This window comes from Centroberyx gerrardi, chromosome 9 (assembly GCF_048128805.1).
Source record: "Centroberyx gerrardi isolate f3 chromosome 9, fCenGer3.hap1.cur.20231027, whole genome shotgun sequence".
NCBI classification, from domain to species: domain Eukaryota; kingdom Metazoa; phylum Chordata; class Actinopteri; order Beryciformes; family Berycidae; genus Centroberyx; species Centroberyx gerrardi.
In genome coordinates, this window is record NC_136005.1 from 19,891,964 (window position 1) to 19,918,924 (window position 26,961).

Here is a 26,961-nt window from a genome sequence, read left to right on the forward strand (position 1 = left end):
AAGAATGATGTGGAACAACATGGAGGTGACCATGCATTTTGTCAGTCCATCAGTCAGACACAGTGTCTTACATAAACAGGTTTTAGTGCTGTGCCAGCACACACAGCCACACACACACACACACACACACACACACACACACACACACACACACACAGTCATAGTGCTGAGCCTCAGTGAAGAAAGAGGGCACTGACTAGGCCCAATGTGAACAACCGCTCTGTCACAATGCAAGACTAATTTGTATGTTTTAAGCCAGCAAAAACCGACTTAAATGAGTTTTTCGCAATTTAGACGCAGGCTTTTTTTTTCACCTTTTAAAATATTTTTCAAAAAATATCACCGATTGGAATTGCGGCAGACACAGAAGACTGAGCTGACTCAAGAAATCTCCTCTGCACTCCGGTAGGTTTGGTAACAAAAATCGCTCTTCAATTTTAAGCAATGTTTGACTCAGTTTTGGCAAGGTGGCCTCTAGCTTTGATCATCTGAGAATAACTCAAAGCTCTTCAGCAGGAGTGACTGTGGCGAGCCATTAGCCTTGATTCGCTAAATATTAAATGAAAATCAAAAGAATCGCTCTCTAGTAGAATGGCATGAGACCAACAAAACCAGAAGATTTTACATCGTTTATGGTCGCAGTTGTAATGCATATTCAAATATTTACGGTCAGAGTATTTCCATTGACGTTGCTGGAGTGGGGGTAAGATGCAGGAGGGGACAGTGTCGTCAACGCCAACCGAACCAGAAGGAGGCAGGCAAGCTCTTTGATGCCTTCAAGTACTGTCGGAAATATTATCAATACGAGTTGTTTGCAAGTGAATGACCCAACAAAGTAGTAAATATTCCTGGGAAAGTGGGATTTTTTTTTGTTTATTTCGTTTATTATTTTTTGCCGAGATATGAGATTCAGCGTGGGTGTGTAGAGGGCGGAGAGCAACAACCAATGGTAAAAGTGATGTGTTTTATTATGTGTTTGTTTGGCATGGTAAGTAAATAATTAGTATTTTATATTTTCACTCTAACGTTTAGTTGTCACGCTTTTTAAATATAAATTGACTAAAAGGTGATTAACATCCTCTTCATTTTGCTGCCACGCCCACAACACAAGGTAGCTCTGTGTAGCTTGATTTCTAAAAGTGAAACAACAGCTCCAAAAAATATGTTTGTTATTTATCCATTTTTATGACTGTTTCAAACCAAACCAATTTTAATGCTTTACGACTAGCTTACGCGGTGCATTTGAAGGCAGCATTTAAGGGCATGCAATCCTAAACCGAACTGCGCATGTGCAGTAACTCCAACGCTTTCTTTCCTATGTGTCTCCTCCTGGACCTTGTCTAGTTTGCTCCTAGAGGGTGGCGAACAGCGTGGAACCGTGATGTCAACAACATCGCAGCGGCAGCGGCGGTCAGTGGGTCAGTCCGTTAATGAAGCTACTTGTCGAAACCTATCTGTTAACCTGCCACTAACTGGTTACGACTTAGCGAAGAGTTACTGGCTGTAATTAATTCATGCGGGTTTGTTTTTCATCACCAGGGATCCAGCGGGGGTCTTGATTCAAGAGGATAACTAGCTTACGCTAGCTAGCGCTAGCCTGCTAGCCTCTTCAGAGGAGAGGAAAATGAGAGTGACTGGTTCATTTCGGCTACAATACAGACTGTGCTGGGTAGAGCAATACCTAATACGTGTGTCAGTGTGTGTGTGTGTGTGTGTGTGTGTGTGTGTGTGTGTGTGTGTGTGTGTGTGTGTGTCTGTGAGAGTGGGGTGTGTGTGTGTCTGTATGTGTGGGGTGTGTGTGTGTGTGTGTGTGTGTGTTTGTGTGTGTGTCTGTATGTGTGTGTGGGCTGCTAGTTCTCTCCAAACTGTGAGAAATGTTTATGCTTGGTAATGTTATCCTGTCCTCTTGCCTTAGAGCTGTACAGCTGAACACTCTGGTATCTGGATTGTGCTAGATTCAAAGGCTGAGCTTCTTGTCTTATCTTTGTCTTAGAGAACAAAGTAAACAATGATCAACCCAGAGGCTGCAAGAGAATTCCAGGCCAAAGAGCGAAAATACAAAGACCAACTCAAGAGATGTTTGTCGTCTGCGTTGTCTGCAGACCTCAGCAGGTAAAGCATATTACATTACATTACACCACATGCCTGGGGTTAATGTGCGTTATTGACAAATGTTCAACCCATTTCAGTGCACAATTCCCACAAGAACAAGGTCCTAAAGTTCTCCCACCCCAGTCCCATCAGTTACTTTAATGGTCTTTATACATCCTGTCAACAATAGTGAACTAATGTAACCGCTTTACACTGCTGCAGAGCCAGGTCAGACCTGTGTTACAATGCTGATCATGAACCAAGTTGTTAAACAGAGTTGGTAGGCCCAGTTTAATCAGATTATTGTTGCCTTTAAAATAATCCAAGTTTAATTAATGTGCTAGTGTAAAAGGACTATAGGTTCCCCATGCCTCTCATATACAAATCACAGTCAAAGTTATTTGTCAGTTTGGTCTTGGTCTGTGTAATTACACTCATCCCTTCCATCCTCCTTCAGCAGGCTATATATTTTTGATGGCTTGGCTATCTGTAGAAAATCATACCCCCACCCTAACTGCCTAATCATGAAGAATAGGTCTACTGTATGTTCTTACCTTTAAAACCCCCCACAGGCTTTTAAAAAAATTGCATAGTCACACAGTTTGAGGCAGATTTATGGATTAATAGGCCTCTGGCTGGGTGATATGGGTATCTCACAGGTACTGCATATTAAATTGGAAGATGTTCTGTTTCTACTCATGTGGCTAGAATTCTTTATCATTTCACTGAAAGAATGGGTTCTCATGTGTCGCTTAATGGAAAACTATCTTAAACACTGAAACTGTGAAAAAAAAACATTATACTACATTTCTGGGTCCATTTTGTTGGTTGGTGGTGTATTGGTGTATTATTTTTCTTATTCCCATAGATAAGAGAAAGAGAGAGAGATAGAGGAAAGAGACTAATTCTTCACCCGCAGTAGCCTCAATAGACCAGAATGCAATGCAGCCACAAGACATGTTGCGTATTGAGTAAGGGGTGCAGCCGTTATCATAGACACGCCCCAATGTTCATGGCCAACTAGTTGGCTAACAGATGATTCCCATACACCTAGCTTTGATTGAAAGTAACAAGTTCACTCCCCGTCTCTGGGGGTTGTCGAAAGACATTCTGGGAAACGTAGGAAATCACTAACTGAAGTAGAAGTAGATGAGGCAGGTTGAGGGAAAGTGGGTACAACAAAAAAGAAAATTGCAACACTTCATCACAAAATAACTCCTGGAATGCATTGAACATCACAGATTGGTAGTATAGAACAGTGTAAGAGTATCATTGGAGGATCATGGGATCTGGAATATAAAACTTGACATATAGCAAAGTTGCAATACTTTTTAGTGATGACTGGTAACCCACAGCATCGCTCATGCCTAACTAGCTCACGTGGATTTGAGTGTTGCAGGGGGTTGGAGGAGGCAGGGATGTGACTTTCCTTGTTGTACGGGTGACCCCATTCTCACTCACTGCCCGAGGGTTACAGAAATGGACACAGCACAAGCATTTGAACTCATACAGACCAATTGGCTCTAAGCCCACTGATTTCTGGGTCACCCAGTTCAGTCATTGCAGTGGGAGTTAATGATGGTGAAGAAGAAATGGACTGCCTCAGGACTGTGCTTGTGTTCTTCTCAAATAGAAAATTAGGCCATCAGATTAATCTTGGAATCTCACAGATCTTGGAAGTTGTTGTAACAAGGCCTTGCTTTATTGTTTACTTATTTTCTCTCCTCATAAATGCAACTATGAACATTTTGTCAAGACTGAGTTGCTCTACTGATGCTCCCTGTAAGCTTGCCTCCACCCATAGTTTGTTTTGAACTCCAACATGCTTAATGGGCAGTTCATTCAAATTTAACAAATTTGCATGTAAATGAATGTTTTTCCTCCATATTTCCCCTAAAATCAGTTAGTAAGGGGATTGCTACACCCTTTCATCAGCCTCAAAATGCCCCCTGCTAAAGTGTTGTAATGTATCTGACCAGGTTGCTGCAGGAGGAGCTGGAAGCGGATGTGTGTCTGTGTGCTGGGTCCAGCTCGCTGCAGGCACACAGGGCCTTACTTTTGGCCAGAGCTCCACACGTCCTTGAAGGGGCTCACAAGGACCCCAACATCATCCATCTGCCTGGCTATGAAGTCGCAGAGCTGAAAGACTTCATCAGGTACGCTCTAGGCCAAAGTGTTTTATCACATATACAGAACCATGTGACCCAGATCAGAAAGAAATAGGCTCACCTAAACTGACTCTCAGTTCTCTCATAGGATGGTCACAGCATGCCTTTTGGCTCTTGAACTAAGCTGTTTCTTTTCCATTTTGTCTTCTCTGAATACAAGCACCACTTAATAGTCTCACCTGCAGCCTTAACTCTACACCTGGTTTCAAGCAGAGGACGCAAGAGACACGTTTTGGTTTTCTGTCTTGGTGTTGCAGTTTCAATGGCTTCCTGACAGAGGGCAGCAAGTACACCATATTTAATCTGCAGGATTGGCTGGCACTTGTATGCATTCTCCAAGTATGTAGGGTTCAAGTAGCATTGTAAATGCTATAAGCATTAAATAATAAATTGCACATCATATTTTTGTTTTAGTGTTTAGACACACAATTCCCAAATTGCATGAGTGTTGATAATCATCTAAGATCCCAGTGTAGCAATTGCCTAGTTTCCGTCAAGGCGGTGCCAGTGTGGTTCTCTTGGAATGCACAAGCCTTTGATCCTGTGAATTTGTGCATGCTCATTAGCAATTTATAATCAGGACTGGAGGAAAGAGATGTCCTTGTGTGACTGCGATACCATGGAGTCACAAGGCCTGTGCAAGAGAGCTTCTATTTTAATGTGTTGTTGTTTAGTGTGACTTGGTCTGTGTGGTGATTACAGGCTAGAGTTGTCAGGTAGTTTCAGACAAAATAAACATCTCACTAAAAGCTTTGTCAATCTCACAGTACTTGTGTACTTCCTGCAGAGGGATCAGTTGAAGGTAAAGCACAGGAAACTAGCAAAAGGGCCGAGGGGCTGCAGAACCGCACAGTTGCACTTTGCCCCTCTCACACATTCATCTGTTTTGCACTTATTCTGTTCTGCTCATGGCTAACAGTGTGACTCTGAATAGATCCAGACAGTTAATGATGCAAACATAATACACAATATATTACAGTATTGGCTGATACCATATAATTGGCTAAGCCTATATCATCCATATCATTTTATTTTCCTTTCATATTGTTTCATTTTTGTTAGAGCAAATAAAAAAATAGAAAAAAGTGAAAATCCCACAGCATCTTGTGCAGACAACATGCTGCTACATAAAAAAGTGCAATCTAAGTATGCTTGATATAAATGAGATTGGCAAATTGTTTTAAAAACAGCGCAATAGCATTTTAAAACAATGATTGTCAACACCCTTGGCAGCACAAGCCACATTATTACGGCAGGCTTTTGAAGTGCATAACGCAAAAGTACTCTAACAAGTCACCTCTAATATAGATTAACTTTGTAACATAACCAGTCACTTTTTAAGATAAGTAATGAAGTAAAGTAACTAATTACTTTAAATGTAACTTTCCCAAACATTGGCTATAACACATTTCCACTCTGGTCCAACAATAAAAATGTTTCATTGCTGAACAACACAATTGAGTTCTACCTTCAGTGCAGTGATACCATTTGGACACACATTTCATTGTTCCAACATATTACAGATATTACACTTTATTACACACTTAATTACACACACGCAGTTTTTCATTTGTATTCATTTAGCAGTGGTGCTCCGCCACAGCAAGGAAATGACCACTACTGCTAGATTAAATGTGAAATTAATTCTTACTATCATCTAAAACTAAAACAAATATTGTCCAGATGTTTAAGAAATAATGATTGTATCATGATTAAAATGAATTTTTAGCACTACAACCTCAGCTTGAAACATAACTTAGACCCAAACAGCAACAGAGATGGGATAAAACCAGAATTATCCTCCCATGCACCACAGCTGCATAGAATTACAGTGTTACTGGAGAACCAGAAAATCCTACATAGTTAGGGCTCTTGTTTCATGGTGCTGTTACTACGGTGGCCGAGCCGTGTCGAACGAACTGCATATCCAAAACGCTTTGCAAATTCGAAAAACACAAGCGAATTAATGGAAAACACAAATGCAAAAATCACAACACAAATGCAAAAGCCACAACATAACAACGGAAGTGAGCAACAACGGATGTTGACAATGAAATGGGCCGACTGCTATTGCCGGCGGACTATTATTGCCTGCACATGTGGAAGAGGAAAGTTCTTGCCCGTTTGAGAAGTAAGTGAAACGTTGTTCGCTAGCTAACTATGATTACTATCGCTATGTGATTGTCACAAATGAGCAATGTTGTTCAATGTGCAGGCAATAATAGTCCGCCGGCAATAATAGTCGGCCCGTTTCATTGTCAACATCCGTTGTTGCTCACTTCCGTTGTTATGTTGTGGCTTTTGCATTTGTGTTGTGGCTTTTGCAGTTGTGTTGTGGCTTTTGCAGTTGTGTTGTGGCTTTTGCATTTGTGTTGTGATTTTTGCATTTGTGTTTTCTGTTCATGCGCTTGTGTTTTTCGAATTTGCAAAGCGTTTTGGATATGCAGTTCGTTCGACACGTCTCGGCCACCGTATGTTACTCTGTCATTAAAGCCACAGTGCATCAGACCAGATCATAATTTGAATAGGTTGTTAAAGGCTCAGCGTTAATTAACCTTTAGAGTCTCACCCCTGCAGGCGAGTGTACACAGCCGACCAGAGCATGTGCTCGGCTGGAATAATCCCAGACGTTGAGGGCTCAGTGCCGGCAAGTAGACCGTCTGTTCCCGACCCAGCAGACCTTCATAGTTCCACTGACTCAGGTAAACAGATCAACGGTCTTTTCATTGGAGGGTTTATTCTAGGTTATCTGACCCTTCAGCTGCCCCCCCCCCCCCCCCCCCCCCCCAACCTTACTTCAACTCATTTTATCTCACCCATAATCCACTTAAGAGCTAATCGCATTTGGAGTCTTGTTGTTACTGCTAATTGCAGCATCACCATGCTACTGTCAATGCAAGATTTAGCCATCCTTCATCAAACTTTTTCAGAAATAGACAATATTTTCAGTTTTGATGGTACAGTCCAACCTCTGCCTTTTTTTATGCACACACACAAACGCATGCACACTCGCACACATACATGTACACTCATGGCCTTTCCCTTCATCACTCTCTCCCTCCTGTCCTTCCTCATTATCCATCACAACTTCTGCCTAGACGCTGTTGTCCTGGAGCCAGCCTCGGGCCTCGGAGCAGACTTGTTGGATCTGTACCAGAGGGGAGAGCAGTGTGACATCACCATCCAAGTGGGGGAGCAGGTCTTCTCCTGCCACAGGTAGAATAAGTTATAGTGGCCTTTTAGCCCTCTATATTGATGCCCGTCCTTCCGAAATGCAAAAGCACAATCTGTTTTTTTTTTTCTTTTCTTTTAAAATATCTTCATGGGTGGCATGCACTGTTGGAGAATGTTCACTTTATTACACCACACCCACATTTGCCTCATGCAAAACTCCTACAGTTGTAGCTGGAGATCCCACATCTTCTGTTGACCAGCGCCAGTGTGCATCATCAGCCGTTAGAGTGGGTGGTCATTCAGTGATGCAGAGGTAGTAGTAGTTGCTGGTAACCATGGAGACTGGTTTCTCCCAGCTTGTGCTCAGGGGAGCAGCCAGCCAGCGAACGCTCGTCAGATAAAAGCCGGGCAGCCATTCTTTTTTTTTTTTTTTTTTTTTTGGTTGGAGCACAAGGGCTCTGCAGCACTGATCTGTATGGTAGCTCAGTGTTAGCTGCTGCAGCTCTTACCTCAGGGGTTGAGCCAGAGGATCTCCAGTCATCACGCCCCTTATGTCTCCATGACTGGAAAACAGATTTCGCTGCTCATGCTGGCTGGCAGGCATAGTCTTGAGCTGCTCATTTCCCCTAGCTAAACATAAAAACATCTGCTTCTTATCATGGGGAGCTACTCTTATCTGAGTCACACTGTGTTACACCTGAGAATAAAACACAGGATTAGCAGTCAATTTGTCAATCATCATAACCATTTTTCTCCCGCCTAATGAAACCTAAAAGTGTGTGTGCATTAGGGTAAATAAGAAAGGGGTACGAGACGAAGGTGTGAGTTTGGGCATAGGGCCGTGGGATTACAAGGTTGCTACTGCTGAATTATTGTGACTCATCTCCATTTTGTTGAGGCTCTGAAACATATTTAATGTACATAATTAAGTGTTTGCTCTAAGCACCTCAGCATAGCTCCATATCAGCGACAATAAAATCTTGAGAGGCCATGGACAATACAACCGTCGCCTTCAGAGGCTGTAGAATACACAATATAATTTTTTTGTTCTCTCGCTTGTCACTTCAAAGCCGCTTCAGTACACACAGGCCCACCAGATGAGATGTGAAATATTAAAATGGTGGGCGGAACTGACATGCGACTGCCTTCTTTGTGGGTTTCTAGGGCAATTCTGTGTGCACGATCTCAGTACTTCCGCGCCATGCTGAGTGGGAGTTGGATGGAGAGCTCCAGACAGTGCATCACTCTACAAGGGTAAGACCGGGCAAGGTCAGGCAGCAGCGTGGCCCAACAAGCTCCTGGGTCAATAATACACCTCCACCCTGGTCCAACAATTCAACATTTCACTGCCGAACAATACATTTGAAGTCTGCCTATACTGCATTAATTATTCATGCCTTGGAACAGAGGTGGCCCTGTATGGGGTTTCACTCACAATGCCATGTGTCTCTACTCCCAACTCCGCGTACCCAAACATGCACACAGACACACACACAGCTACCCACAGGCAATTGAATCTCAAATGACTCGCTCAGATTTCCAAACACCAAGGTTGCCGTATCTCCTCTTTGAGGTACATAAATGTCTTCTGATCCACTGCCTGCTGAAGACCCCCCACCCCCCACCCCCCCCTCCCCACTAGTCTCCTCTCAGCTTGGCAGAGGCAAATGAAGCCTATTTTTTCCCTCTGGGGAAAGACGTGTCACTCGCCTCAGCATTACTGATCTGAGAGTAACAGGGGAAGACGCGGCTGTCAGAGTGAAGGACGACTGTGTTGATGTGTGGGGGGAAACTCTGTGAAGTGGCCCTCAGGCTCCAGTCACATGGACTAGTGCTGCTCCCAGCGTGAAATTTCGATTTTGTTTACACCGCTCACATTTTACACCGCATAGAAAAACACACACGTGCCTCAGCTTATCTAGTGCTGATTGAAATATTTATTTTATGTGCAACATTGTAATAAACACACGTAATTTAAAAATATTAGTCAGTATATAAACTGACAATTCCATTATGTTTGCAGTTTTAAAAGCTTAAACTTACTGGATCTGTGACTACATGGGTTGTAAATTGTTTACTGTGTTAACCTGCTATTTCCAGCTTAGGTCCAGAGGAGATGGAGATCCTGCTCCAATTTATTTATGGGGCCATAGTGGACCTGCCCTCCAGAAGTAGTGCCAGGTAGGGTATGTGAACAATCTGTGTGCACATTTGCAACATAGGCCCAGAAATCAAACTGACCTGTGGTTGGTGTCACCTCTCCCACAGTCAGGTGGTGTTGGCAGCAGACATGTTGGGTCTGGAGGGGCTAAAGGACGTAGTGGAGATGGTTCTGACCCGAGACTACTGCCGCTTCTTCCCCAAGGTCAGTTATATGTGAGGAAACTTAGTGAATACCTTCAAGGATGGATTTGATGGGCCTTTAATGTGTCACATACAAAATTTCAGTTTTAGCAAACCTGTTTTTTCTCCTAAGTTTCATATGAACCGATCAGAATCAGATCAGTTCTACTGTATATAGTGGTCTTTTGCAGTTCAAGACTGCTATGCATGTGATTGAGCAATGTCTGGAGTACAGATGATGGCAGCTGAAAACAAGAGGAGCAGATGCCTGCTCTCTTCTTTTTGCTTTACATTCACTTACTTTGTACATTGCAGACGTGTTTCCAGTCAATAATGACCTTCTGTGTTTCACTTCTCAGAACGAATCTCATTTTCACTCCCACTTTATCATGTGCCTCTGATACAACGTAGCATGTTTCACCCCCGCTACATCTTAGGCCCTTCAGAGTCTCAGTGTCTGAAATAACTATGTGAAAATACATATAAGCCCCTGTTGCATATTTGCTCCTTATTTGTTTGCAGCCTGTTGATGGTGTTCAGAAGACAATTCTCGAGTGCCTGTCCCTCACCCACGCCCTCGGCCTTCAAAACCTCCACATGTTGTGTAAGAGGTGAGTGTGGGGGCTCAGCATTAATTGAACAAGTTAAATAAGTTCCTTACTATGTATGAAGAGTTAATATAAAATAATATAGTAGAGGTTTTCAGTAAAAGTGTTGTTGGGTAAAAATGATTGGTTTAATTTTTTTCACGAAAGGCTGCCAGTCTCTCCAGGAATTTGTAATTTTGTAAGCCTGAGGCTTTTTTTCTGAACCAACAGTTCAAGGCAAATATTACCACCATAAAAATTAACATCCTTCATGAACATGAGATTACAATATTCACTGTGATTTTACCACAAGAGTCCAACTAAAGCCCTAGTCTATAAGCTTATGATTGCAACATTGCACTTTGACTTCCAATTTTTGTCAGTCTGTTCACTTTTGCAGAAAAAAAAAAAAGTCTTTGCATTTAATCACAAGAGCTTCTGCACAATGTGCACTAGAACCTGATTTCATAGGACAGCTATATGCTGAGCAGATGCCTTTTTATTTCAAGGTCTTGCACAGCCTTCATCATTTGCCTCTCCTTTCCTTAAATTGTTCATTCTTCAGCTAGACACTATATTGTTGCTACATTCCCAGTGAGGGTTTTAAGTAGGGATGCACCGATACCGTTTTTTTACTGCCGATCCGATAACGATACCAGAATTTTGAGTATCAACCGATACCGAGTACCGATCCGATATTGACCCCTTTTTTTCTTCTGTAATTACACAGCTGCATACAACATGTAAATAACATGGGAACAATAATTTTATTGTTAAAAAAAAGAAAAGCAGCAGGGCAAAAGAACTGACCAAAATAGGAATGACAGTTCCTAGGATATATAAAAGATTGGGATACAGTGCTCACAAAAGTGCAAAAGAGCAATAAACTGACCAGTGCATACTGCTACAAAACAATATTGAAACAACCATACAGCCTTTGCTTATATTTTTTTTCCTCTTCTTTAGTGTGAATAACTGACAGAAAAAATACTGCTACACATAGGCTTTTTCTGGGCATAACATCCAGTGTGTGCCAAGTCTAGTCTAGTTTTAATCACTTAAGGACAAGAGGCAGGTTTTTCTTCAGAAACAGAAGCATCTCACCTCTCTCTGCAGTCAGCCTGTTCCTCCGTTCACTGACAGTGTTGACAGTCACTGATGCTGACGCACGCACAGGTCGCGTCAGCGCGGTAGCATTAGCTTTAGCCCCCATCTCCAAAAAGCTTCGTTTTGTGAAAACGGAAGACTTAATTGAAACCTTTATGGTGGCGTGTACATGATACTAAGCCCAAGGACACTCGATGTAAGTTTGAGCTAAGGAGCAGGCGTTTGGAAGGCGTCGCCAGATGAAGTTCTTGGTAAAGTGAGTTGGATAAAGATCTTTGGGACGCTAGTAATGGCATACCCATCTAGCATCCCTTTGTGGCTAAAATAATTCCCAACCGCTGACATGTTACATACATCAGCACATTGCCTGCACGCTCGCTTTCTTTTTCCAACTTCTTCACTCACTCGTGTCGCGTCACGTGCAAACTCAGGCATGTTTTACGGCAGGCGACTACGCCCGTTTATTACTCCGGGGGCTCGAACTGATTGCTCTGGATCGGATCGGATTATAACGTTAGCTGCCACCGATGTCCGATCCAGCATTTTAGGCCAATATCGCCCGATACCGATGCCAAGTATCGGATCGGTGCATCCCTAGTTTTAAGCCTTGCCAGTTTCATCTCATCGTAAACATTAGAAGCCCGGGCATCCTGGTGACTCAGTGGGCTAAAGCAATGTTGAGGGTTTGAATAGAGTTGAAAACCTATATCACATGTCGTCTCCACTCTGACCCATCTTTCCTGTTTTCTCCACTGTATAGTATAAAATAAAGCAGAAGTGTCCTAAACAAAATCTTAAACACACATTTGCACACAATCACACATGCATGCACACAGCCTATTTTTCGTTAGTTCTAGTTCTCCTGTAGCCGCTATTAGTGCAAACAAACTGTCTAGTTATGTTGTTGCACACTGCGGTAAACAGGCAAGGAGAAATGTGTGAATGTAGGTCAGAAGGATAGTTTTTTTTTTTTTAGTGAAGCTGTGAGCTGGTTCTGATTTTATGATGTTATGGGTGTGGGGTGGGGGGTGGGTGGGGGGAGTGGATATGCCATGCTGCCTCTGCTGAGTTTGATGAGTCACGCGAGTGTGACGGTAAGTCGAGCTGTGCTGCACTGTGCAGCAGTGCATTGCTGATTTTCTCATCCTCGCTGATTCTCTTGTCCCTTCAAACAAAGCATCACTGGCCGTTGCTTGGAGCCTTAGAAAGAGGGACCAAGTGTTCAGAATGATAGAGTGTTCTCTAGTGCCACTGAAAAACACAGATTGAATCTCAGCTAGTATGCACCATACCAACATAATATTTTGCTGCATAGCCTGGGACATTTTGGCCTTCTGGCTGACATTCCCTAGCAGAGAGCCAATGAGGTTAATGAGTCTTTCTTGCATGGAGTTTGGCAGCCTAGTGGTCCATTTTAAGTGGTTAGGTCACAGACCTGACCTAAATTACTGATAGAAATCGCTGAATCTTAATTTCAGATTAATCTCCACACCACTCCACAGCTCAGAGCAGACCTTATGTCACTGCAGATGCTACATATCAGATGGTACACTCAGTATTGGTTCTCAGTTTAAGAATATTAAGTTGATAAGCAGTATGGATATATTAGTGGAAGAGCCTTCAGAAGCCTCAAGAACACGTTATCTAATGCAGGTACGACACAATGTGTTTTTTCAGGTGGGTTACTGAACATTACGTGAAGACCTGGTCAGAAAGAAACTTCTCCCTCTTGCCTTGTGAGCTCCACAGAGCCTGTCTAACTGCTGTGACTGACGCCATGGTGAGTTCCACAGAGTCATCAGCCATGCCACGTGCATGTAATTGCACAAATATCTTCAGCCCATTCTCCAATTTAGAATATTTTTCCACAGGAAGGAAATTTGAACATGATCTAATGAAAGATCATCTTTATTAAATTCTCAGTCGTTAATATAATTTAGGAATGTGATGTGGATGCAGACAGATGGGGAGGGATCAAGGCTTGTAATTGATAATTGAGTCTTGAGTCTGCCATTCATCGCTGCAAAAAACGTGATGTGCGTATGTGTGTGGCACAGGACGACTTCACTATAGCTGGCTCCTTCGGACAATCTTGGCAGTACTGAAGCTCAGTACTTGCCAAGATTTGTTGCATAATTTGGGGTATCCCACCATTGAACAGTTGGTGCTGGGCAGGAATAGCACACTACACTTGGATGGGATTGCGTTCATTTGACTTTATTTTGTGTGTGTGTTTGTGTTCTGGCCCTGAAAGAGCTTCTCTAGTTGATAGATCTTTTCCTACAGACCGTGCAGAGTGCAGTAACCATACTCTGTGGCAGTGAGCAGTTGATTGGCAGTCTCCCAGAAGTCAAGTGGGCCAAACAGGTGAGGAGTCTGGCCACAGAGCTGCAGGAGGAGAGTCTGCGTGTCATTGTCCACCACCTCCCCAAAGTCATTCACACTTCAGCCTTCCAGAGTCTGTGCAGGGTAAGATTTATCGATGCTAATGTCCTCTCTTTTGCTGTGAAGACCTTGAGAAATATTCAGCATCCCTGCGGTTTTCTCAGTGTCTGATGCGCGCTTACAGAGGGAGGAGTTTACCCGAGAGCCCACCCTGTTGAAGAAGCTGTGTTCAGCCATCAGGGAAGGTGTGACTGTGGACAACTGCTGTGATCTCTTCTCTGCTGTGGATTACCTGTGTGGGGACGAGGTGGAAGAGGGCCCCCCACTGGAGCAAAGAGAAGAGGAGGTGAATGAAAGCAGATTCTCTTTACTGACCCCTTTGTCTTTCTGCCTCCCACTGAACTCTCTAATAATGGACCTCATACAACCTCTTGATTAGTGTTTGAAATATTTGCTCTATGTGAGGTTGCCTCCCTTCTTTTTTACTTACAGTATGCACATTACTTTATTCTGGATGCAGAGAAGCATGCAGTAAGCAAGCACAAACTGCCAACTCAACTCCTTTAATCTATACATTAAATGGCCTCTACCTCCATTTTAAATTCCATAAGACACATTGATGAATGATGCAGGCACCCCTTGGGCCAATTAGTAACAAGATGCATCATCCCTCCATGTTTCATCTGAATCTGACTGGGGTTTAGGCAGTAATGGCTTTTCAAAACTAGACATTTTGACTTTAATTATACTGTTCCAGTCAGGAGTGTAATTTCTTTAAATGCCAGAGCACTGTGCTAAAATGAGTCATCCCTCCAACTTTCTTCAAAATTGCACCAGTGGTGTCTGAGATATTACCTTTGAGTTAAAATTTTGACCTTTAATTATAGTGCCCTCATCAGGCCAAGCAGTGTATTTTTTTAAACGCAATGCATCATCCCTTCAAGTTTCAGTTAGACCAGTGGTGTTTGAGATTTCACCTGAGATGTCATGTTTGACGGACGGACGAAGTGAGTGAGTGAATACATGATAATGAATTGATTCACCAACAAATATTCAAATGGTAGTGTATTTTATTTCATGCAATGGATTTTAATCTCAAATAAACTGTAAACTATATTTATGATTAGTTAGAGCCTTTTAAGAGAATGTTAAATGTAAGTTTGTAAAACTGTCAACAGGACACGGACTACTAAAGTCTGTCCCGGTCTTTTACCAGGTTAAGCTTGTGAGATGATTTCTAGGGGACAGTGACCTGGCTGCATGAGTTAAAGCACATATCCCCTGCGAATACAGTACAGTATGGCAGAATGGATTAGGCTGACGGAGACCGTGAGGTATGGGAGTGGCCTTCACTAATCTGGCTCTATATCTGCTGGTGAAAGGGTGTGTGGTAGTGGGGGGAATGAGAAAACGATAGGAGGGAAATGGAAGTGGTAGAGAAAGGGAGGCTGGTATAAAGATAGCTCCTCCCTACCTTCCAGCCCTGTTTTTTATTTATATATATATACATATATATTCAGGCATGGAAACAGGAGTATGGCAGTCTTTAGCCTCAGCGGGTGACATCACTGATTTAGCTCAAGGGAGCTCAAGTGGATTCTGCAAGAGAGAGTGAGGGGGAGGGAGGAAGGGAGGGAGGGACGGGGGGTATCGGTTGCCATGGTGAAGGGTTCTTCAAGCAGCTGCTGATTCGCTTGTGCTGTAGCGCACCCTTTTCCATTCTCCTCCTCTCTGCTCCCTCTCTCCTTCTCTCTCCCACTGCCAGCCGTTCAGGCGAGAGATTTGTACGCTACACGCGAGGCTGTGGACCTTCCTGCTCCAGACCTTTTATGCCGTCCGCCACACACAGGGATGGGAGACCCTGCCATCCAAGCACAGAGAGAGGATACTGGCAGGTAAGGAAAGACATCTTAAATCTGGCAGCTTTAGCGGTGAGGCTATCTGCACCTCCACAGCGCTCACTCTCATGCACAGGATATTCATGCTGCGGTGTGTGTGGATGTGTTGTTTTTTTTCTCCCTAACCCAGCCTAGTGATGAGGCAGTGGCTCTGCATCATTACAGATGAACCGGAGCCCTTGGAGCATATGCTGTTGGCCGATTTAACAATTAATGGCTTCTTTCAGCAGCAGTTGTTTGGCCACTGGTAATCCATTCATTGTTTGGCGAGTGCTCCTCTCAAACAATTTTGCTTTATTTTTGCGGGACCATTTTAACTGTCTTGGACAGATAAGTGTAGGCTAACATGGTAAATGCACCAGCCGCGCCATGCTCTGTGTTTTAAATGGGTGGGAGTGAATTCCTCTCTTTGTGAGTCTGCACATGATTAGAAGCATCCACAAATGAAAAAATGTGCTGTGTTCTCACTGTTTAGCTAGTGATGTGTTGAAATGCACAGCATGAATAATTTATTTGGCTGGATTTCAGCCTAGTTGCATTCCTATTACTGGTACATTTCTTGCCAATGGAATCTAGGTCTCAGATGCAAACATTACAGATGCACATTGATAAATAGAATAAATAGGTACTTGCACAAAATGTGTTTAGATGAATTAACCTAGGTTCAGAATTTATTTTGACATGAAGTATCTTTCGAGAAATGGCTATGCTTTGATTGAAAATAATATAACTGACAAGACATGACAGACTGATAAGTTACTTCATTCATTGACTGTTAAAATGTTTTGACACTGTTTCCCACACTGTTTATCCTGTCATACTGATGTAGAAATGGGAAAAGAATGCTTTGGTTGGATGTTGAGGGACCTGACCAGTGTCTTGAAAAAATTGGTGCAGCCCCTTTTCATCTGTTTTATGCTTGAATTTGAATATTTTATTTTGCTGCAATAATACTGCAGTTGGCTAAATTTGTAATTTTCTCTTTTTCCATTTCTTACAGCTGCTATTGATAAAGGGGACAACCGAAGACTTGGTAAAAAGCCTGTATTCAGTAGCTCACAGGTAATATTATCATTCAATGCTTCAACATTTGTTCATTTATTTAAAACCATATGGATTAGAAACAAGAAAACACTTAAGTTTTGTTTTTTCATTTAAACACTGGCTCAGTTGGATGATGATGATGATCCTATGAGCCCGTTTTAGCTCAGAGAAATCCATGTAAGTTTGTATAATCCCTATCAGTGATTATAGTGTGTGTGTGGCCATCAGATGCAATATGTCATAAATGCCCAACCCTCACAGCCAGAGAAATATGAACAACAGGGCTTCTGTAAACAGATGGATGGCTAAGATAAGTCTGACTGAGGTGATCCAGAGAGGGATTGCCTGGATGTTAGGCATGAGTGGTTGAGAGGAGAGGAGGAACACCGAGAGCTCTCACAGATCTCGCAGGAAGTGATCTGATGCGGAACAGGAACCTAGAAGTTTTTTCTCCGTCTGTTCTGCTTCACTGAACCTGCGACAAGCCGCTTACTGCTGTCATTTCTACATTGACACAAAAATCTGTTACTGTTTAGTTTAGTTTAGTTTAGTTTAGTTTAGTTTAGTTGTACATAGTAAAAACAAAACAAAAAAAAAAACAACCAATTGACACGTACAGTAAAATTCAATTAATATGAGCAGGAGAGGAAAGAAGCCCAAGGCGTTTATTCAGAATCCTCCCGTTAACATCTGTAAAAAGAGACAAATCAATTAAGAAGTCAACTGTTGGACAAATGAAGGAAAATAAAACACAGGATTGTAAATATTGTGGTTTTGGATGACCAAACACAGTAGCATTTGGTAAAGTATGGTCCACTGGCCAGTTAATCCATACTAATAATTTCCTTTGACTGCCCTCTGGTTATTTGCTGATTAATCCAGTCTTGTAGTTACATGATTAATGTGGTTTCTTTTGATAACTTTTTCCTGCAGCCAAGGGCTGTAAAATGCCCTTCATCTGCGCCTGAGAGCCCTCCTGTGCACAGGACCCCCAGGGTGTCCGAGTACGCAGTTTCTTCCTCCCGCGGTGCTGCATCAGCCATGAAGTCTGATGGACTGGGGACAGCTAACAAAGCAGGAGATAGTCATACATCCAGGGCAAAGAATGTGAAGACCAAGCCAGGGGACCGGAGTACAACATCAAAAGCAAAGGCAGCGTCCTCTGGCACACCAGTTGTCAATGGCACAGGAACCCCGGGGGCCAGGCGGGACGTAGCTACTGCCAATGGCCCCAGAAGCTCCTCTGGGGTTAAGGAGCAAGATAAGAGGCCTAACCCAGGTGCTAGGCCTAAAACTTCTCCCCCAGGCTCCACATCCACAAGCCAGACCACACCAATGAAGGTTCAGAAAAGCTCAGCAGCAAAGGCAGACACTGCTGGCACCACCCAGCCTCAGCCCAGCACTTCATCCACATCAGGCAGCGCGTCGCCAGAGAACGGTGCCAGCAGCCCACGCAACAACAGCCACTCCATCCCAGGTTTATGATCTTTATTGATTTTTTTTCCATTTAATAATTTTGACTGACACCAATTGCGTTGTAGGACATCACTGCAGCCAAGCCGAAGTGTCGGAAAATCAGCTCCAGGCAGATGTAGCGGAGGATATGAAGGGACCTGCAGACTAATTAGCATGATGAATGCTGTGCTGTGGCCTTGAGGGATTCTTGGAAGACAAGGGCAGTGTCATGTATGAATGTTGATTTATCAGCAAACAAAGCGCAGCAGGCCGTCCTTGGCAGCTTACTGGTGTCAGTGTAGAAACTAACAGCAGAACAGTAAAGGTCAAAGCCTAATACAGCTGTCACACAGGGGGGGTGTGACCAATCACTTGGAGCTTTTGTGGTGAAGGTGGTTTGGGGGAGGTGGGGTAATCCAGATTGATACCAGTGTCCGCTGCTTAACTGGGCCTCAGCTGTCTGACCTCATACAAAAGAGACGGGGAGAGAGTGCCATATGTTCTCTCTTCCCGCCTCAAGAGTCAGTAGCTAAACCTCTGCAATATGAGCCTCATACAATACCAGCACAGAGCCTCCAGCTCTCAGATTATTAATTACCAGATTTCATTAAATTCTAATCCCATGTATTGTTTTCAAGAGCTGTCACTATTGTTCTATACACATATCTACATAGCCAAGCCCGCTATATATCCCTACTGAACTGAAGATTATTTGTTTTCACTTTATTCCTGTGTTTTTAATGTTTTTTTTTCCAGTTATCAGTTGGTAATGGTGTAAATTGAAGGTCATTACCATCAGAAAGCAGATGCTCTTATGTACTCTTCTGCTCTTATGTGTAGCCTTTATTTATTATTCTCAAAATTGTCTACCCTGTAAAGCACATATTTAAAATAGTTATGCATGTGGTAATGTTCTGTGTTTTAGGTGCTAAGCCAAAACACCAGACTAAGGTGGTGAACAAATCCCTACTGACAAAGCCTCCTCAGAAATCGGATGCAACAAAAACCAGCAGGTGAGCTATAAAACCTATATATATACTCCCAGAATCACGGGTCTTTATCAGTATGATTTCTTGGCTGTTCTTGTTTTCTTGTGACATTTTTCATGTAATAGCTAAAGGTTGATGTACGATTTCAGAATAAGGCCCTGTTTCATTACTCACTTTAACCTTGACGACTTCCCCTCGGCACTTCCTCTCGGGTGAATTCCTGCTGCCATCTTAAGTGCCATTCCGTTACTCTGATAACTTGAATTAAGTTTCGGAGGTCAACCTCTCAAGGGAGCGCATCTTGCCCAGAATGCATTGTGATCGTAATTTCCTGTGCACAAACCAACATGGCGGAACAAGCAATATATAAGTGTAAATAAACAATATTCAGAGATTTTAATCTTACTCATGAAATTTATTTTATTACTAATTTTTCTGTGTAATTATCAGCCTCCTTCTCTGAAAGTGGCCACTTGCTTGACGTAGGTTCTACGTAGTACCAAGTATCCAGGGGAAGTCGAGAGGGGCATGTTAAAATGATTAATGAAACGGGGCCTAAAACAAATGCCGAAAATGTACTTGCCACTTGGAAAATATGGAGGATGTGTTGGATAGTGACTTGGTCAACGGAGACTAATAAGAAAGCCCAAGACTGACTGCGAGAATGACACAACCATGTCCAAAACTTAGACAAAAGGTTTTTTGAAAACATGGCGGATGGATTCCTATCAGTGAGAGATCGATAACAGATGCTGGTGTCAAAAGATACATGGAAAGTGACAAAATCACTCAACATGTCCCAGCAGTAAAATTTGAGGAAAGTGAACTGACTGCTTTTTATACACAATTTATCACCGTGTCAGCTAATGCCAATTCATTAGCTAACATTAACCTTTGTAACAGGAAAGCACTGGTAACCCACTGACTTTCAAATATTTTTCGTACTGTATATGGAAACAATCAACCTAGCCAGCACAATAACATCATTTAACTCCTTAATTCTCAAAGCAAGCTACCCAGCTGCAGTTTGAACTTGACCTCCATTACTAGTCTGCAGTCTGAACCTCAATAGTGTATATAGTTATTTATTTTAGACTTGGCCTGTAATATTAACAACAACCGTTCCAAATTAAGGTAGACTCTGCACTGGGGAAAACTGATTCCAGGTGATGGGGAGATTGCACAGTCGAGCTACCTTGAGCACAGAGAGAAACTCAGACTGGAAAAATGTTCTCTCTGTTCTTGTGTTCTTGAAAAGTTAGTTCTCTGGTAGAAAACTTGGGAGGAACATTCTCCACAAGGACACCAGTATCAACTCAGAATTCTTGGTATTGATAATCAGCTCATGTCTCAGAGGCTTGTCCTTGACAAAAATGGTAGAAACAGCTTTGCTGCCCCCCACTGGTGTTGAATTTTAATTCATGAATTACTTGCCCTACAGCAGGTCTCAGAAATAGTATTACGATGACAGACATGTAAGCCAGAGGTATTACTTAATTAATGGGGATGTTGTGGTAACATTTGAGATCACATAGTTGTCTTCATGGTTTTGCCTGTCTGTTGTACCGATCACAGTCCTACCAACAAGTCAAGTGTGAGAGAAAGCGGCAAAGTCAAGCTTGGTGCAGCGGAGAAAATGTCAGCTGCAGTGACAGCGCCCAGAGCGGACACAAAGGGAAGAAGCACACCAGTAATGTCTCCAGCTGAAAACCATGGTGAGATTATATTAGTTTGCTAATTCAAATGCCTATCATTACACTATGGCAAAGTATTAATGTTCTGTTCGCATTGTTGTTTTCTCCCTGGTGTAGTCTCTAGACACGGGTCCTCCATGAAAAAGCCCGCCTCCCCCAGGAAAGAAGACAACAAGGATGGGTCGAAATCCTCAGCAGCAGACAAAGCAGCCAGTGAAGCTCCTCGGAAGAAGATCACAAAACCCATTTCAGCAACTGGAGCCTCAGCTAAATCCAGTGCTAAACCAGCAAAAGCCTCTTCGGTCCCTTCCAAGCAATCTTCACTAGTAGCTGCCAAAACGGGACCAAAGCTGAAAAGTAGTACTGAATCATCTACAGAGAAAGCTTCACCAAAATCTGGAGGAACTATGAAAAACTCTGCTGCTATTGCCTCCAAGAAAACAGGAACTAAAGGAAAAGAGGCAGTGAATGGTAAAAATTCAGAGTGTAAAATTGAACTTTCTCCACCTGATAAAACAGGTGAGGTTGCGGAACATAAAGAGAGCTCCACAGAGCTGGTGTCCTCTGACCAAACTGTAGCACACAGCACCCAGTCACTAAGCCAAGGTGGAGGGGATTCACTTAGCCTTCCCCTGCAATCAAGCCCTAAGCAGAGTCTCCAGAAGACCAAAATACACCCTGGAAAAACCAACAGCACAGGAGATGAGAAAAGTCTTACACCAACAACTAACAACATCCCCCATGTCAAATCTGTCAATGCAGATGCTTGCAAACTGACACAAGGGAGTAAAGGGAAACAGTCTCCGAGTTCTGTCATCCCTGCCTGTCTCAGTGGAGGGCAAGTCCACGACCTCAGCTCCCCGAATTCCTCAAGAGATACTGAACTCCCCATAGACACGCCTTGCAGCATGGGAAGCACTGACACCCCTTTGGAGGACTCCTGGAGCGGCATCCATCATCAGGTCAGCCCAGAGTCTGAGACTGGCAGCAACACCACCTCCTCTGATGACATCAAGCCCCGCTCCGAGGACTACGATGCAGGAGGCTCGCAAGACGACGACTGCTCCAATGACCGAGGCGTGTCCAAGTGTGGCACCATGCGCTGTCATGACTTCCTGGGTCGCAGCAGCAGTGACACAAGCACCCCAGAAGAGTTAAAGATGTACGAAGGCGGAGCCGGGTTGAGAGTGGAGGTGCGGCTGCGGGGGCGAGAGGCAGAGACGACTAGTGAGGAGGAGGGAATAAGACGCCGTCCTCGTTCCTGGCTGCACAGAGACGAGATTGCTGTAGAGGAGGAGGCCTCGGAAGTTGAGGTCACTGTCACGGTGAAGAGCGTCCCCGACCACCAGCTCTTCTCCTCTGAAGAGGAGGAGGAGGAAGAGGAGGAGGAAGAAGAGGAGACAGAGGATGAGAGGTCAGAAGTTGAGGTGCTTCCGGGACAGGGCCCACTGCCGCCCACTGAGCCCTCACCCCACTTTCAGGGGATTATCAACCTAGCTTTTGATGACGATGGTGGGGACCAGGAGAACGAGCAGCCCGACTATCAGTCAACTTCTAACTTCCGTCGCTCAGTGTTGCTCTCTGTTGACGAGTGCGAGGAGTTGGGCTCAGAAGAGGGCGGCGTCCAAACTCCACCCCAGCAGCCCGATGACGCTGCGACTCCCTGTGATGTTTTTGAGTGTGACTCTACACCTATTCAATCCAATTCTGCTCCCTCCGTTGAACAACAGAATCATCTTGAAAGTGCGCCTTTGGAGCACAAAAAACACGGCAATGAACAGGAAGAAAAATCCACTGTATTCCTTACAGAGATCCAGGAGCCCGTGCAAGAGGAGCGTAATTTTAGCCAGGTGGATGGAGTAAAGTCTGGCGAGCCTCCCCTGGATCCTGACACTAGAGACCTCCCTCCCCAGGAGCGGCCATGCCACCTGGACCTCCGGCACACTGAGCAGTACAGCAACGGAGGCCTGCGCAAAAACCCCACCAATCCTTCAGACAGCAAGAGAGCTGATTTACATCTAGACTTAAATGAGCCCCAGCTGACAGGGGACTCTCCTGTACATGCTGCACAATCCCCAGCAGGTAATGTATGATCTATGGACCATTCCTAGACCCATATTCTCTCCCCAAACTCCATCGATGAAGGTATCGTTCATGCCTGCAAGATGCACTCTCCTTTGCTCTGACTCCTAGACCTTATCTACATCCAACACATAACTGTCCCTCCTTCAGAAAAAGGATATTACTGAGATTACTAGTGTAATAACTAGTTATAACTACCAGTTCAAATTCAAATTAAATCAGTGGTCATCTCTGATATTTTCACAGCTAAAAGCTTGCTTTCATCTGAACACATTGGTTGTGCAACTGTTCTAAATTTGAATTCGCAACACCAATATCCTTTTAAAGATGGAGATTGGTCTCATCAAAACACTTAAGCTAAATTTTACATCTTTGACAACTGAACTACCTTCAGTCAGAGGCACTTAGCCCTTGATGACTCAGTTTACAAATAAAAAGGGAAAAGCAATGTTCATTTCATGATTGATCATAGAGTTGTATTTGTCAAAAATAATGCCATGTGCTGGTTAAAAGTATCTGCCTTGTGACAAGGCTTGTGACATAGTTATACCAATGCACTTTGATGTACATAAAAATACAACGTTTCAATTATTTTTGTTGTTTCTTTTATGCAGTGGAACAGTCTTTGGCCTTTTTAAGCCATAGCTAATTTGAGATCGTTAAAGATGCTACATGTAGCATTTTTAAACATCAATATATCATTGTCATATTAATTGTGATACGTTGGTATAATTACTGTAAACAAATGAGACCACGGTTGAGACGATTGGTAGCCTCTATCTCACACCGGTGGTAATGCTTCTCAAAATTAAGACCACATTACCCATAAACCCCATCACAGAGAAGATGTTGCTACATGTCCTGCCTCCCTGGTGTTGCTCCATGTGCGTTTGTTTTCTCTTTTGCTTTACTGAAGAGGATAAACATGTTGGAAGTGTTTTTTCCATCTGCCATTGCAAGAAACTCTGAAAGCTTTAGCTCCCTTTGTGCTGGAAGAACAGAGCCTTCATCCTGTTTTGTGCTGTTAAGCGATCCAGCAGATTTCCCACAAAATCCAACCAGTGGCACATAATGTAAAACGCAGTGTAGAGGCTGCCAGTCTTCCTGGAGATGGTCTAGTTTGTTTGCAGTAATTATACTAATGTCTCAAAATGAATGTGGTAATGATTTATTGACGTTGAAATGCTACACATAGCACCTTTTTAAAATTTGTGTACACACAACTGACAAGCAAGTTATGACTGATGAAACCAAGTTGCAAATTTATGTAGAATGACAACTTGAAGTGGAAGTAACATACAAAATGTCTGTACAACATGGACCACACTAACAAAAGAACAGTCCAGGCACCATGGACCACACTAAACTGCCACTTCAACTAGACTGCTTCTGAGAAAGGTGTTATTCCAGGGACCCTTTCCTGGGATCTGCTTGTTGTTTTTCTTTGGTCCTTTTCAAGAATGTACCTGTTCCTGAGTTTTGTTTGCACTGCAGACACATGCATGCTACTAGTAGAAATCATTTATTGTTTGTCATTCCCTTTTACCATCCATTATTTTTGTGTATTTATTTTCTTTTCAGTATCCATTACCTTTTGTCATACCCACTAGACTGGTGTTCCTAGATAGATGCTCAGCTTTCAAGAAACTAGTGTTTTGTTGTGTAAGCCTTTGTTCAGTAGGTTTTGTGTAGTGTCAGTAGCCTCCTCTGTAAAGTATGTGATGTGTTTCTAGAGCAGCCTTCATGGTTCTGCCATGTCTCTCTTTTTTCACTATCATATTCAGAAAAACCCTGCTGCACCATTATTGAGGGTCTATCCCAAAGCAACCATGTAAATTATTTTCTGCTTTCAACACCAAAAAGTGATCAGTAACTTCATCTTTCACCATTTTGAAATTGTTAAAAATAGAAAGAATGTGTTTACATAAACACAAGAAATGTCAGAAGAAACTTGGTGGTGTTCCCTCTTGTGTGCTACTAAGTAAAGCATTGTTGCTTGCATTTAGGTTTTTGTGACAGTATTTAAGTCTGTACATTAGGTCTGTTCATTCAAAGACCTGCACGTAAATCTCAAAACATATCACTGGTACTTAAGCTTAACTTAGAAATGTAAAGTTAACTGGTGCTGGCAATGCATGGCTTACTTTGTTTGACACTGGTGGATAAAAGAGACGCATTCAGAAATGCATTCCTCTGTGCATTACCTTTAAGGCAGCTGTCCACCCGTGTCATCCATCTTCCAAGTGATTGGTGACTCTGGAGTTAAGTAATTAAACGGTAATCAATAATTATCATTTGCCATTTGACTGACCATAATGTGACCAGTTTTGTTGAGAACATCAGTGAAACTGCTTCCTCGCTGCGCTGTCTTAACCTGACTTTGCTGTGGGAAATAAGTTAAAAGGACACAGTTGCATTAAGGGTAAAATTTCAGTAATCTGTGTTTTATTGTAATAGAGAGGGACTAGTCTCAGAGTACTTCTGAAATGAAAAAGAACTATGGAGGAGTGAATCATTTTGTCATTTTGCAGTATTGTCAATTGTTTTTAGGGGACATTGGTTGTGACAGATTGGATCAAACCTGCAAACATGACCGCCGACCATCCAAAGCCCTCTCTCCCATTTACGAGATGGATGTGGGAGAAGCCTTTGATCACTGCTTGGACAAGGACAGGAATGTTATACCGCAGGGGGAGGAAGACAAGCAGAGAGGGGACGATGAGGAAAGCAGTGAGTTTGCAGAGCGGGACTGGAGCCTGCTCAGGCAGCTCCTCTCGGACCAGGAGTCCAGTCTGGGCATCATAAACCCGGTGCCCGAGGAGCTCAACCTGGCCCAGTACCTTATCAAGCAGACACTCTCCCTGTCACGTGACTGCCTGGACTCGCAGGCCTTCCTGCCCCAGGAGAAGGAGACCTTCAAGCGTTGGGCTGAGCTCATCTCGCCCATGGAGGACTCCACCACCAGCATCACTGTGACCAGCTTCTCCCCAGAAGACGCTGCCTCTCCACAGGGGGAGTGGACCATTGTGGAGCTGGAAACACATCACTGACTGCACAGAGGAGAGCCTGCCGGACAGTTGTCGCCTTCTCTATGAACTTTTAACGTCTACAGCATCAACATTGTCTTAATTTATTTAAATCTCTCTCTCTCTCTCGCTCTCTCTCTCTCTCTCTCTCTCTCTCTCTCTCTCTCTCTCTCACTCTCTGAACTGTAGTTTCTGGACTTTGCAGCAGCAGCTTATTTGCATTTCCCATAGTTATGCCCTTAATGGACTGTGTCTGGACACAAACAGGGCTGTTATGCATGTTGATATTTTTGTATGTTTAACTGTTTACTCGGTGTTGCTTCAAAGCTCTAGAAAAGAAGAAGAAAAAGACGTTTCTTTCTCATGGCACTCCTCTGATAATATTAGCTGACTGGAGTTTCCTAAAGAAAAACAATGACATTCTGGCCCGATGGCTTGCATTTAGTGTCATATTGAAAATAATAAAGGTTTGTGTTTCTGAAGAAATGAAAACTGTTCGTCATTGTCATGGATGGATAACTTATTTAGGAGCTGTTAGCTCGCCATTGCTATAGAGTAAATGCTACTTCATAAAGTATATGAAAAATATAGCCCTGGTGCTTGGCTGCTTCACGTTCAAAGCTGCTGTTTTTTTAAAGTTTTAAATAGGCTATATTTTTTTTATTATTACTGAAAATTAGATGCAGGCAGTTTTTAACGTCAAACAAAGAGTAGGCTAACATAGAAACATCCGACAGTATCAACAATTTACAAAGAATGTCTCTCTGTCCCGTAAACGTTAAATCTCGGCAACTTGGGTATCAAAGAAAATGCCCACTTTCCCAGTCCAATTTGTTGGGTCGTTCATGAGCGGTTATCACGTAACAACTTTATTTCCGACAGCACCTGAAGGCAGCATAGCGATGCTCCAGTCCATGA

The 26,961-nt window shown here is 43.1% G+C and overlaps 1 protein-coding gene across 1 annotated transcript; it reads left to right on the plus strand.

Moving 5' to 3' along the window:
* Positions 1-1,992: 1,992 nt before the first annotated feature.
* On the plus strand, positions 1,993-26,513 carry btbd8 (BTB domain containing 8). Its single transcript, XM_071926234.2, has 18 exons — positions 1,993-2,112; positions 4,071-4,247; positions 6,837-6,961; positions 7,358-7,475; positions 8,598-8,687; positions 9,534-9,614; positions 9,702-9,798; positions 10,299-10,387; positions 13,148-13,250; positions 13,757-13,939; positions 14,040-14,201; positions 15,621-15,750; positions 16,754-16,815; positions 17,731-18,274; positions 19,178-19,265; positions 20,817-20,956; positions 21,053-23,017; positions 25,568-26,513. The coding sequence occupies exons 1-18, from the start codon at positions 2,009-2,011 to the stop codon at positions 26,065-26,067; spliced, it is 4,758 nt and encodes a 1,585-aa protein (XP_071782335.2). The 5' UTR covers positions 1,993-2,008; the 3' UTR covers positions 26,068-26,513.
* The last annotated feature ends 448 nt before the right edge of the window (positions 26,514-26,961 follow it).

Excerpts from the sequence above, each read along its gene's own strand:
- btbd8 (XM_071926234.2), top strand. The coding sequence starts at position 2,009 with ATGATCAACCCAGAGGCTGCAAGAGAATTCCAGGCCAAAGAGCGAAAA. Across the intron at positions 6,962-7,357 it reads TCATAGTTCCACTGACTCAG|ACGCTGTTGTCCTGGAGCCA; the intron begins GTAAACAGATCA and ends ACTTCTGCCTAG. Across the intron at positions 16,816-17,730 it reads CTGTATTCAGTAGCTCACAG|CCAAGGGCTGTAAAATGCCC; the intron begins GTAATATTATCA and ends TTTTTCCTGCAG.